We start from the raw sequence: 12122 nt of genomic DNA, 5'->3' as shown, positions 1-12122 counted from the left end.
TCAATAAATTAAACATGAATACAAAATATTATAAATTGGATAATATTTTGTATGGCCTTCAAAGAATTGCTTCATCTGGAGGCAGAGATAGTGCACACACAGTGAGGAGGAAATATTCCCCTTTTCAGTCCTTTAGTCCCAATACTGTCAATAAACCTCTTGTCTAAAAATGACGTCATAAAATACAGTACAACTACCGGTATTGTACCAAATATCAGTATTTTAGCAATGCCTGTAACACCGAAGAGTTTGAACGCAACATGAGAAAGGATTAAACCTGTTTTAAAAAAGACAAAAATATCAGCATGCGTGTCAAGTCATTATACTGTATGTTCTTCATACAAACTTTAGAATGAGACAAGATGGGTGGTTTGTTTACAGTTCGTTGATACTGCTACCTTCATCTTCAATTACAACTAGGACCCATTAGACCTAGAAAAATAGGAAGCACTTTTGAAATGAACATCTGAATCATACCACACACACACACACTCTCTCTTTCTCTCACTCACACATAGATTAGCTTTGTGGCATTATTCAAACAGTGGTTCTTTCAGCGAATTGCAGTCTTTGCAGAACCACAGGACCTGCTCCTGGCTCAATGGCCACTTTGCCTCACCTGGAGGAGCAAAATCTGACCTTTCTTAAGGGGATCGACCTCTTGCTGCTGGAAAGACCCATTTTCAGACAGAGGGCGAATTGTGTCACTAACTGGACACCATAGCTTTCTTGTCTGGTCTTTTCACCATTATTTCCTTTCATAATGTTTGGCCTCATTAAATATATCAAAACTCAGATCATGGTCTTTTTATACGAATATCAAAAACAAAATAAGCATAAATAATACATCTTAAATATGAGTCAATAGGTCAGGTCTGGTCTTTCCATTTGATTTGAATTACATTTGATCGGAGCAGATCAAATACATCACTCGTATGTGTTTGCATGTACATACATACACACACATGCTCCTTCCCTGTTTACCTCTGTTTTTTCAGCACTTGAAACATAATAATGTGAAGCATCACTGCTGTGCTACACCTGGCTTACTTTGTAATATTAGGCCACTTAAAAAAGGGATAAGATACATCTTTGTAAGTGAGGAGGGACTGCTACATCAAAGCTGGGAGAAGGAAATGAAGGAGGAGGGGGTTGATAAATAAATAAATAAATGCTGTAAATGTACATTTCTTGTTCTTCTTCCATTGTGACTAATTCCACAGTGATCTGGGAAGTCCGCAAAAAATGTGATTATGTTATTTTAGCACCCTAGCCTTACCATTCAGTGCTTCAGTGTATATGGAACAGTGTATCGGGCATGTGTGTGGGTACATGCATCTGTGTGTCTCATAGTCTGGTCTGAGCCTCTGGGATATAGATCTCGATACTGTCTGCGCTCTCGGTAGCAGAGCTCTGCCGAACAGACGCGGCACGTTTGGCAGCTAGCAGGCGCTTGCGAGCCTCCAGACGCTGGCGCTCAGAGCTCTCCAGCGAGCGGTCCCTAGCCAGGGGAGGGTGGTGGCCCTTCAGGGGCTTCTTTGGCACAGGAGGGGGCATCCTTCTCTCCTGGACAGGAATAACAAAGTCTTAGTGATAAACCACTGAGTCCTCATGTCAAGCTGCAGCTAAACACAGTAAGGAGCAACACAACTGCAGCCAGCTTGCGTAAGGGTTAGAAAGAGCAGTGTAGCTTTTGTCGGCATAATGTGCATGCAACTTTGAATGAGGTTATGGTTCACAGTGGCAGCCATTCGTGTGGGGTAAGAGAGCGCGGCGGTTGCCATTGTCTGAGGTAAAAGTGACCATTGGAGACGGACAGGCCCCAACGGTGCATGGCAGGAAGTGTAGCTTCCCAAAAGCAGCTCACTGTCGACAACAAGACAGAACAAACAAAAACACAAGTGGTGACGACAGGCAGGCAAACGTGAGCGTATGCAACACATATCTGCATGCTACAACAAAGCTTAGCTGTCAATCATTCGGACTTGCAATGTTAAGTATACAACAATGACAGCCGATAACATGCGGGTTAGTAAAGCATTCCAAAACAAAATTGAGATTAGATGGATTTCATATTGGCACTGTGTGTATGCACCTGAATTTCTGGTGGGGTCAGAGGTTTCCAGTTGTTGGCTTTGAGTTGGTGGAGTTCATCAAACTTCAGGCTAATGTTCTCGATAGACAGCTGGAGCATGTCCCAGTAACCTGCCAGGTCCTGGGAGATGGGCCGTGGGTGTGCATTTGGGTTCTGATACACAAAAATGTAATATAAACAGAAACGTCTGCATTAACACACATATACAACCACATAATGTGCATATGCATATCACGCATTTTTGCAAAGATGCTGTTGCTATCCGTCAACTCAGTTTTACCAAAATTGCACAGATCACAGATTTGGCTTTCAAGTGACTGAAATGCATATTGAGGGGCAAGTCATTTGACATATCAATATTTAAGTTTATCCGTCAAGTTACAGTTCTTTTATTCAATGTTGTCCACTGCTTCATAAACAATATAAATACAAACATATTCCATTTTTTGTATGTGAAAGACAGTAAGGGTGTGCAGATGCACACTCTACACTAGTTGCATAGTAAATGAGCTCTGGTCTGTCCTGTCAGGATGATTTGTGCAGGATGATGTCAGTGTTGTGGGGGGAGGGCTCGGGAAGCATGCAGTGGATGAGGTGACACATACCAGATTCTCTTCACACAGCTCCCGGAACTGCTGGAACTTCTGGGACATCAGCAGCAGGGCACTCCCCACTGCACTGCGGATCTTCCCCTGGACTGCAGAAAGACACAGACGCACATGCATGGATGCACGCACGTACACACACACACACACACGTGCACACAGAATTCACAATGCAATTACTCACAGTACCGCATACTGCAGGCATGTTGCAGCACTAGCAGAGAGGGTGCATTCGCGATGCAACAGAAAAGGATACGCTAGAATCCTCTTTTATCCGTGTCTCTCAGAAACATTAATCATTTAGGGAAGTGAAATAATTACTAAAATGCACTGAAATTCCAAATCCGAACACATGCAGAAATAGCAATCCCATATGAATACACAATTCAAAATGCCATATTTACAGCACATAATAAAAGCCTTCATTGACGTCCTGTATCAAAAAGAAACTTAAAAATCAAGCATATAGTCCAAAAAGAATATATTATTACAGTATATTTCTCTCACAGTGCCTGTTTAGCAGACTGATATATGAGATAAACAAGATTGTACTGCATAACCTGACACCGATGTCAGTCCTATTGACTCACATATCCCTGTGGAGAGGAACTGTCAGTGCATACATTAGTGTACTTGAAGAAAAATGGGATCAGAAACTGAGAGGGGGAGTAATGAATCTGCACTACAATGTTTTCTACTCCTTCAGGATGAGTGTGTGTACGTGTGTGTGTGTGTGTGTGTGTACATGGTAGCGTGGGATCTGGGAAAACATAACCTTGAGACAGGCTCCCTGTCTGTGAGAGAATATCTTGCCTGAAACCATAACAGCACACTAGCTGCATAAACAATGACATTTTCGGTAAGACATGAAATCAGCTGTGCAGTACGGTCAGGTATAAATAAAGTGCCTACTGCCTGAGGCTTGTTTGCTCAGTCCGGTATGTGCATGCAAGTGTATATGCATAAAACATATTTAGACGCGTGTATACCGACATGCTCTGCAGTGTGCATATTTTTGTTACATCAAGATCAAATAATAGTTGCCTGGAGGAGCGGGGAGAGAAACCCCTTCACTGTGTTTGTGGGAGAGTTCATTATACAGTGTGTCTAAAGGACAGATGTGTGGCTGGGGCCAGCAGCGGCCTATTGATAAGTATGCACGGTATGTCTGTGGAGGCCAGAGGGCCTGAAACAGGAACAAGCAGCTATTGTGGTCCAATATCATGAATATCAGCACTCTCCAGAGGAGAGGAGAGGATGAGAAATAGACCCGATATCAGTCTTATCATCTTGGCATTTACTCACTCTCATCAGGCAGCTCATTCTCCATCTCGTCCTGCTCCATCTGTCGACACCAGCCCTCCATACGCTCCGTCTCAGCCTGCAGCAACTTGAGGAACCAGCGGCCGTCACGGGGGTACACCGACCGGCCGACAGCCTCCAGAGCCTCCTCCTCTGGCTCTGCCACGCTGTCCATCCATGGGTCTGGAGGAGGCAGGATTGAAGGGTCGAACCCCACCTCCCCGAAGTCGTCAGCGGCACAAGCGTGGTAGTGGTTCCCCGAGCCCTGGATGCTGACGGTGGACGAGGCAGCATCGCGGGAAAGCTGGCGTGGCATGGTGGCACAGTGACGAGGCGGCAGCTCTGGGGCGTCTGTGGGGTCGTCGAGGTCAGCCTGCACCGCTGTGGTTACGCTGTTGGAGCGGGTCATCCTGCGGTAACTAGGAAAGGAAGCAGAGACCCACTTAAACATTTGATGTTATGTGATTGATTGCACACAAATCGTTTAGTAAAACCACATTAGCGTCTCCTTTTGGTAGTAATTATGATAAATTGTTTACACACAGTTCTTGGAGGTGATCCCAGTATGAAAATTTGAAATGATCACTGCAATTTCATCACTGATAGCGATGAATAGCTTTTGTAGTGTGGAACGTCTTTTGTGTGTGTGTTTTGACACCTGGCTCATTCAGAAGCAACAGAGTATGCAGTCGTCCGTGGCACCACAAGCCCTGCTCTGGTGCTGATGCACAAACGGTGCGCGCACACACACACACAGACACACACACACACACACACACACACACACACACACACACACACACACACACCTGGGAGCCTTCCCTACAGCTGTGTGTGCCATGTCGTATTTGGCTCAGAGGCTTTGTGCCGCTGTTGGACAGACTTTGCCAAGTCCCTCCACACTACGTGCAACAGCAGACACACACATGTACAAAGATCAAATCAACACACCCAGACATTATGCTATGTTCTATAGAGCAGCTCGCCATCCCAGTAATGAATGGAACACCTAAATGACACCTCAAATTGGTACATGACTTTTATTAACACATACAAAAATGTGCCAGGGCGCAAACAAGAGATACACTTGGATAAGCACACATAAGGGCCCGCACGGACAGGGCCTTAGATTTAGAAGACACAAATAAAGAGCGAATAAAAGCGGAAGAGTACACATTTGAAGTCATCACATATGTCGTCACGCTAACTTTTAAATTCTGGTATACCAAGCATTGCTCATCTGACTGTTACCTGCATGTGTAGGTTTACATATTTTACTATTTTGCTGTCAATAAAGAGGAAATTAGTAAGAAGTAACAACTTTGCCAAGCCTGAAAAAAAAGATAGACTTGCCAGCCTGCTAGCTGTACTCTGATCCAAACATGCCCACAATCTTCCCACACATGAACCTCAGCATGACCTGCCTGCAGCATGACACACACAAATGCACACTCCTCCTCGAAGCTACCCATTCATCTCTAACCTCCCCTTTTCTCATTCATCTCTCTTCTTCCGTGAACAGGAAAAGAGAGAGCAAGAATAAGGGAGTGACTTCGGCTAGATCAAACAGTGTGTGTGTGTGTGTGTGTGTGTGTGTGTGTGTGTGTGCTTTATGTGTACATGCAAGCAGCCCATGAGTGTGAGTGTGTGTGGAGAGCAGTTAAAGAGTAACTCCTCCGAGCAGGTGTTCAGTTCTAATGACCTCAGCCTGCTTTCTATCAGCCCGCTAACAACTTCCTGCAGGGGCCGAGACGGGCAAGGCCAAACACAGCCCAGACAGAAAGACAGACGTATCAATAGACAGGAGGGCAAAACAACAAGGAAGCGCATTTAAAAAGAGAAAAGCCAATGTGAGAGAGAAGACTGTAAAATGTCAGGAAGGTATGTAGGAGGAAATAAAAGTGGACATAAAAATGCTGAAAGTCCATGTTCTCATTACATTCGTGTGGCGAACATGACAGAAAGTTGTAAATCACAACGTAGGTGGAGTCTTGCATTCCTCATGCTGCCGCTTTCGGATGGCCTAGTAACCTCTCGGTTTTTGTTTCAAATTGTATTCATTTTCCTCTCATCTGCACAGAGCATGGTTGGATACCACAAACATGAGGAAATACAAAAGCCTCTATAAACAAAAACAGCCTGATGTTTTATTTGGATAAAGAAGTGCCGGAACAAGCCGAGAGAGATATGTTGGATGACAGAAAACACATTTTTGACATTTATGCCTGTCTTATGCCTGTAAAGACAAACCTCCAGTGAGTTAGGACAAACATAAAAAGACAGGGAGGTCTAGCTGTCCCTTCCATTGACTTTTCAAGATGGTTGTGCATATGGTTTAGTCATAGGACCATGAGTAAAGCCCCACTTCCCCTGTGACCACAAAGCCATTTGGTGATCACCAATCCCAGACCCTGAACTTGCAAGGCCCAAAAAATAATCGATGGGTCAATTGACCCATCGCATTTTATTATATATACATAGTTTATTTTTTTTACTTTTTTTTGCATGTTTGCGATCAGATACTAGCAGTTAAAAAAATATATATATAAATAGATTTGTTTTAATCTTCCATCATTTCACAATAGAAAAAAGTGTAAAGATAAGCATGTTGTGTTTATCTCTTTAACAGCTCTCTCCCACTCTCTCTCACTTAATCCTAGTTCAAACAGCTAGGTGAGGTTATGACCTACGACTGCTGCATATAAAGTCTCTCTCTCTCTCTCTCTCTCTCTCTCTCTCTCACAAATAAGGCACTTTGAGCACTGGAGCGAGTCTGTAGGAGTTTGGCACTCTCGCTGTCTGGGAATCTAATGTAGGGGGCAGCATGCCCAGACCTCCCAGGTACACACATGCATGGACCAACACACACACACACACACACACACACATTCAAGCAACCAGGTAAACAATCAAAACATGCACCAACAAAAATACCCTCCACCTACTCCAAACATTAACCAGCAAAAAGCACAAGCTGCAGTGCTGCATAACATCCAAGCCTCCGCAGACTAGAAGGTGTCGGGGTGAGTTAATATTTGGCTTGGCAACTCTGGGAACTCAGAGCTTGGTCACTCAGCTGAGACCTCCCCTTTCAGAAAGCCCCTCACATTCCCTGACACTGTGTAAGTGTGTGTGTTTTGAAGTGCTGGACTCGGCCCTCACTGTGACCTTTGAATTCCAGAAGCATGCCTTGGCCCCAGCAGGAAACCAGTACTGTGGCTAAGTTTGTCACTTTCCCTCAACAAACAGAAGGTCACCGTTTTGACAGCGTAAACGAAAGCAGGCAAAGAAACCAAAAATGCCTGCGTGTCCCACCAGAGGCCTCGATAAGCCTAATGTGCAATGTGAGCTTATGAAACAGTATGCACACAAGTCTGCTTCTCCTCAGACTGGGAACATGTTGCAGAATGAGAGAATGTAGCTAACAGCACAGCAGTCTCTCAGAACTAAACAAACCCAATAAAGCTCCCTCCCTTTTTCTCTCTCCCTCCCTCCCACACACGCGCAAAAACACACACAGCCTCAAAGTAGCCTGAATCACAATGACTGGAGCAACAGATGGCTGTCAACTCACCCCCTCCACCTTCCCAACTCCCTGCACAACATCCTCTGGCCCAGCTGTCACTTTTGGGCCCCTGGCTGAGGGGGGCTCTGACGCCAACCTCCCCTGAACTGGGGACAGCTGCTGCAGGAAAGCCAGGGGAGGGGGGCAAAAGCTTTGCAGCACACTACAAACTTCTCGCTGTCTCCACAGGTCCTCTTCCTGCTCATGCTATCTCTTCCTCATCCCTACCATCAGACTTATCCAGTTTAACTCTTACAACCTCCTTCTCTTTCTCTCTTTACTCACCATCGCTCATCCTCCACCTGAATTCCTATCGATTGGAATTTAGACTGCTCCTCCGTCGGCTCTTCTTCCTCTGGGTCCACCTAAGAGGAGGGGAGAAACTGTCAAACTGCAAGACAGAGTTTTTCTTTAGAACTTAAACAGGCTCGTCCTCAAACCTGGATCCCTATGGAGAGGCACTTGCGGAGCACTTCCCTCTGGGCCTTGCTGTCTGTGGAGACGTGCGCGACGGCAGAGGTGGTGGCGGTGGCAGTGATGGTGATTGTGCTGTTGGTCACGTGCTGGCTGGCTGGGCCGTGCACCTGAGCGTTAGCCGCCTCTATGGCTGCTGTCAGGGCCTTCATGCTGTCGATGCTCTCCGTGGAGTTGGACAGGCCCGGCTGGGAGCTGATGCCAGTCCGCGTGCCGGAGCCCCCGTCCATGTAGGCGTCCTGAGCGGACTCGGTGCTGCTCTGTGCTGTGATGGATATGAAGGGTTTGGACGGGGTGGTCCGCGGTGGGACCGGGGGAGGCGTCTTCTTGTAGGTGGTGATGCATGATGACACTGCAGGGAGGAGACAGAGAAAGACAAAAAGTATGAATAAAAAAAGTATACATCTCAAAAATCTGTTAAATAAAAGATAAGTTTAAACTGCAAATATTTTACACAGGAAGTTCAGTTCACTCATCAAGGGGAGTATAAGAGGAAGAGAAGGAGAATAGAGCCAGTGTGTATTTCTTTCTGTGGCTCTGGAGGAAGCGTCTAAATTCTGAAAAAAATAACCCAAATGATGTCATTGTGACATCATCAGAGTTATCTCAGATTGGACTTGAAACTTAACATTTCGACATTTGACTTCCCCAACTTTTTGGAAGTGCAATTAGTAAATCATTGAATACACCTTTAATGATCCATGTTGGTGATTTGGATGAAAGCAAATAATGACAAAGAAAATCCTAATCTAAATAGGTAATGAGTGAAAGATTTCTATATGAAGGATATTTAACATAATAACCAGCAACTACATGGCAGAAATTTATGAGTAGAAATTGGTAAATGAAAGTCTCAAAATACAGCATCCATGTTACAACATATTGTAATTACAGAACTTATTAAATATAGATGAATCACTGCCCGAGAGGAAAAAGACCCTTACAGTTTAACACAAGGCCTTGGGTCCCTGTGTTGGAGTCAAAATGGACAGTAGATTAGGGGCAACTTTAACAAATCAGAGCCTCATCAAGTAATAGGATTACTATGTCAGCCACTTGACGCACTGATCTAGATGGTTAAGCCCTCTATACGCAGTTACTGTCGACATCCAGAACAATCTGATGGTGCAGAAAATAGCCCTGCGTGCTTGTTTACCCTGCTATTGTTTGCACGCATAATTGCACAGAAGTTGAATTTAATTTCTGATAAATCACAGGAGTTAAATTATATTGTAGAAGACAGCTAGAGAGCTTAGTGCACTCCAAAGGCTTTACATTATATCCAAGCAAATAGATATTAAAAAGCATCATAGTGCTGCTCAGTTACACTCTCCCTCTCAGGTTACAGCTAAAGGTTCTGCACAGACAATGGAGCCTCTCACACGCTGACTCATCAGGAGCCTGGTTATAGAAACATGGCAACAGACAAAAAAAACACAGCCAGTCTAAAGAAAGATAAAAACAGCCACCTCCTAACTACATTATGCCTTGGAATCTCCTTCCTGGCTGGGTGTTATCATCAAAACTAGGTCTCCCTCTCCCTCTCCCTCTCCCTCTCCCTCTCCCTCTCTCCCCCTCTCCCTCTCTGCAGCGAAACTAGGACACCGGGTTTCCTGGATCCCTTTTTAATCCCTACAAAAGACAAACATCCTACCATGGAGAGATCGTTGCTCTGTGTGCGGCAGACAACTGTTGCCAACCACACCCAGCACGAGCAGCCATGTCTTAAACTATTAGAGCGGGATGTTGTTTGCTTTGCGTCTTGCCATCTCACTGACAGCTACAGAGGGGCCCTAACATATTGGAGGTGGACAGAGGGCTGACTTCATCCTCTTGGTTTGTCAGAGTCATCCGCCGCTCTGCACCCACCCTCCTCCTGCCTCGCCAGCAGTGATTGGATGATCCCAGACGAGATTTCTGTCAGGTTTTGACAAGCTGGAAAGTCCTCAGACAGAATGAATGCCGCGTTGAGATGAGATCAGGGTTGCTTAAATGAGTGCCTTTGATGGTGGGGTAGCAAACCACAAGAAAGACAAAAGGAGATGACTTACTGTATTTCCTTCTACAGCTAAACGGCATGCGTTTTGGGAGATACTGTATATGCAGGAATGAATGCCACAGACACACTTAGGCGGGATCATCTGAGCATGTCGCGATATGCAGCACTGTCTCATCTTTTCACAGATGCCAAGGGAATATGACCGACATCCAGGGCTAAGCTTCAGAAAGGTCACAGAGTACAGACCCACAAGAGAACACAGTGAACACACACATGCACTCACACAGAGGGAGACGGGGCGAGGTCCTGCCCCTATCAGGCGTGGAGGTTCAAAGGATAGAATGTCAGCCCCTTTCAGAGCTTCTATCCCCTGAAGTCATCTAAAAGTCACACTTGTGTGTGTGTGCGTATTTGCGTGCGCTCCTATCAGGTCCAGAGAAGGGTTAAAGAACAGAGGGTTTTCATCCGCTCAATAAAGCGCCGTATGAAACAGGAGATGACACGCCATGTCCCACCTAGCTGTCACTGCGAGAGCCAAACACGCCGAGAATGACGGGGGGCTTTGAATGCCAAGACAGGTTAAGTAAACAAACTCGGGAGTCGGAACATGCCCACACACACAAGTGTATACGCACACTGGCCTACAGACATGCACACATAGGCACGGAGGCACACAAATAACATTGACACAACCCAGCTTAACGTTTCAACCTCTCCACATCAAGGGAGACCACAGGTTTCCTGCCACTGATATGCTCTCCATTCATCAGGAGCTGTTGTCAACAGTGACTTGGCCCGTGCCTGTGACTTGGATGTAAGTGTGTGTAAAGATGTGTCATCAAACATTTAGCAAAATTAATGGATTTTAGTTCCTTTGTTAGAAAAACTTAAGTTTAGTTTAGTTTAATTCCTGCCTGTCTGTCAATAGTGAGGGGAAAGCTGACCAATACAACTGTCCTGATAAAACAGGAGCCAAGTTTCCAGTTGTCACAGAAATGATAAGAAAATAGTTTGATCCTCTTGCAGCCATGAACGCATTAGACAGCTACACAGCCAGGACCTCCCACGCACACAGACAGTCAAGGACAAAGTGAAGTAGAAATGTGACGCAGGATTCCACCAGACCCTCAAGAAGGAATGTGGAAAACTCTCTACGGCAACCGCGAATACACACTGACGAGCACACAAAAAAAGTGTTTCTGTCAATCCATAATATCAGGTTAGTGGAGCTTTGATCACAGAAAAAGAAAGCCATCATTCATGCATCTTGTGAAATGAGAACAACTTCCTCACTCAATGGAATTGTGGAATTTCATCCGTTCCCTCACAGAGGTATAGCTGCAGCCTGCTGCGAGCATTGTCATCCCAAAGAGAAGAGTTTGTGAATGACAAAACTCTAGTGGCTCTCTGCCAAATCCTTCTTTTGACAAATACTTCAAAAGTCCCATGCCGACAAGTCGGTGTGAATAGCAGTTCTTCTTGGCAGAGCACTCCCCCCACCTCTGAGCTTCATAATATCAAAGAATGCCTCTTCCCTCCCCTGAGACAAAGCAAAGGCTTCATTCATTTTGCTTGCCTTCAGAACAAAAGCAGATCTGCTAGCCCACCTCCTTTTGGCTCTGCTGATCACTGTGTCCCCATTTGTGTGTCCACATAGGTGTTTCCTTTATTTAATCACCGTCTTCATGATACCGGACAGATTGAAGGCAGGCAGCTGCCTTGTAATCTCCAATCTGTATATCTGTGTGATAGGCCACTTCAAAGAGCAGACGGTTTGGTTTTAGGAGGTTAGCTAACAGGAACGGGCTCCCCCGCGCGGGGGCCAAGAGCAAATCCACCGGCATCCAAACAAATACAAAGGCCCGGAAAGGGGGCGGTCAGTATGGGGGAACATTGACAGCTGAGCCCAGCTGCACTGTGTTTGGGATGAGGGTCTGCCAGAGGGGAGATGGCAGAGAGTAGCGAACAGCGAAGAGGAGCCGAACAAGACCGAGGAGGAGGAGGAGGAGGAGGAGGAGGAGGAACGAGGGTAAATCAGAGAGTTGCTGCCTGGCTCCGTCTGTTCGCTCTCTGTCCATGTGT

At 45.6% G+C, this 12122-nt stretch overlaps 1 protein-coding gene across 2 annotated transcripts in view; it reads right to left on the bottom strand.

Annotated features, from left to right (window-relative positions):
- Nucleotides 1–483: 483 nt before the first annotated feature.
- LOC142937697 (disks large-associated protein 1-like) overlaps nt 484–12122 on the bottom strand; it is a 37317-nt gene continuing 25678 nt past the window's right edge. For both annotated transcript variants that reach the window (XM_076080748.1, XM_076080749.1), the window contains 6 exons: nt 8008–8393; nt 7853–7932; nt 4006–4421; nt 2701–2792; nt 2096–2248; nt 484–1566 (listed from right to left, as the gene is read on the bottom strand). In XM_076080748.1, coding sequence (XP_075936863.1) covers nt 1348–1566; nt 2096–2248; nt 2701–2792; nt 4006–4421; nt 7853–7932; nt 8008–8393 — 1346 coding nt within the window. In that variant the 3' untranslated portion in view covers nt 484–1347. The remainder of the gene's footprint in view (nt 1567–2095; nt 2249–2700; nt 2793–4005; nt 4422–7852; nt 7933–8007; nt 8394–12122) is intronic.

Source organism: Anarhichas minor, unplaced genomic scaffold (genome assembly GCF_050575085.1).
Source record: "Anarhichas minor isolate MPS153535 unplaced genomic scaffold, ASM5057508v1 ptg000074l, whole genome shotgun sequence".
NCBI lineage: Eukaryota > Metazoa > Chordata > Actinopteri > Perciformes > Anarhichadidae > Anarhichas > Anarhichas minor.
This window is presented reverse-complemented; position numbering and strand designations above follow the sequence as displayed.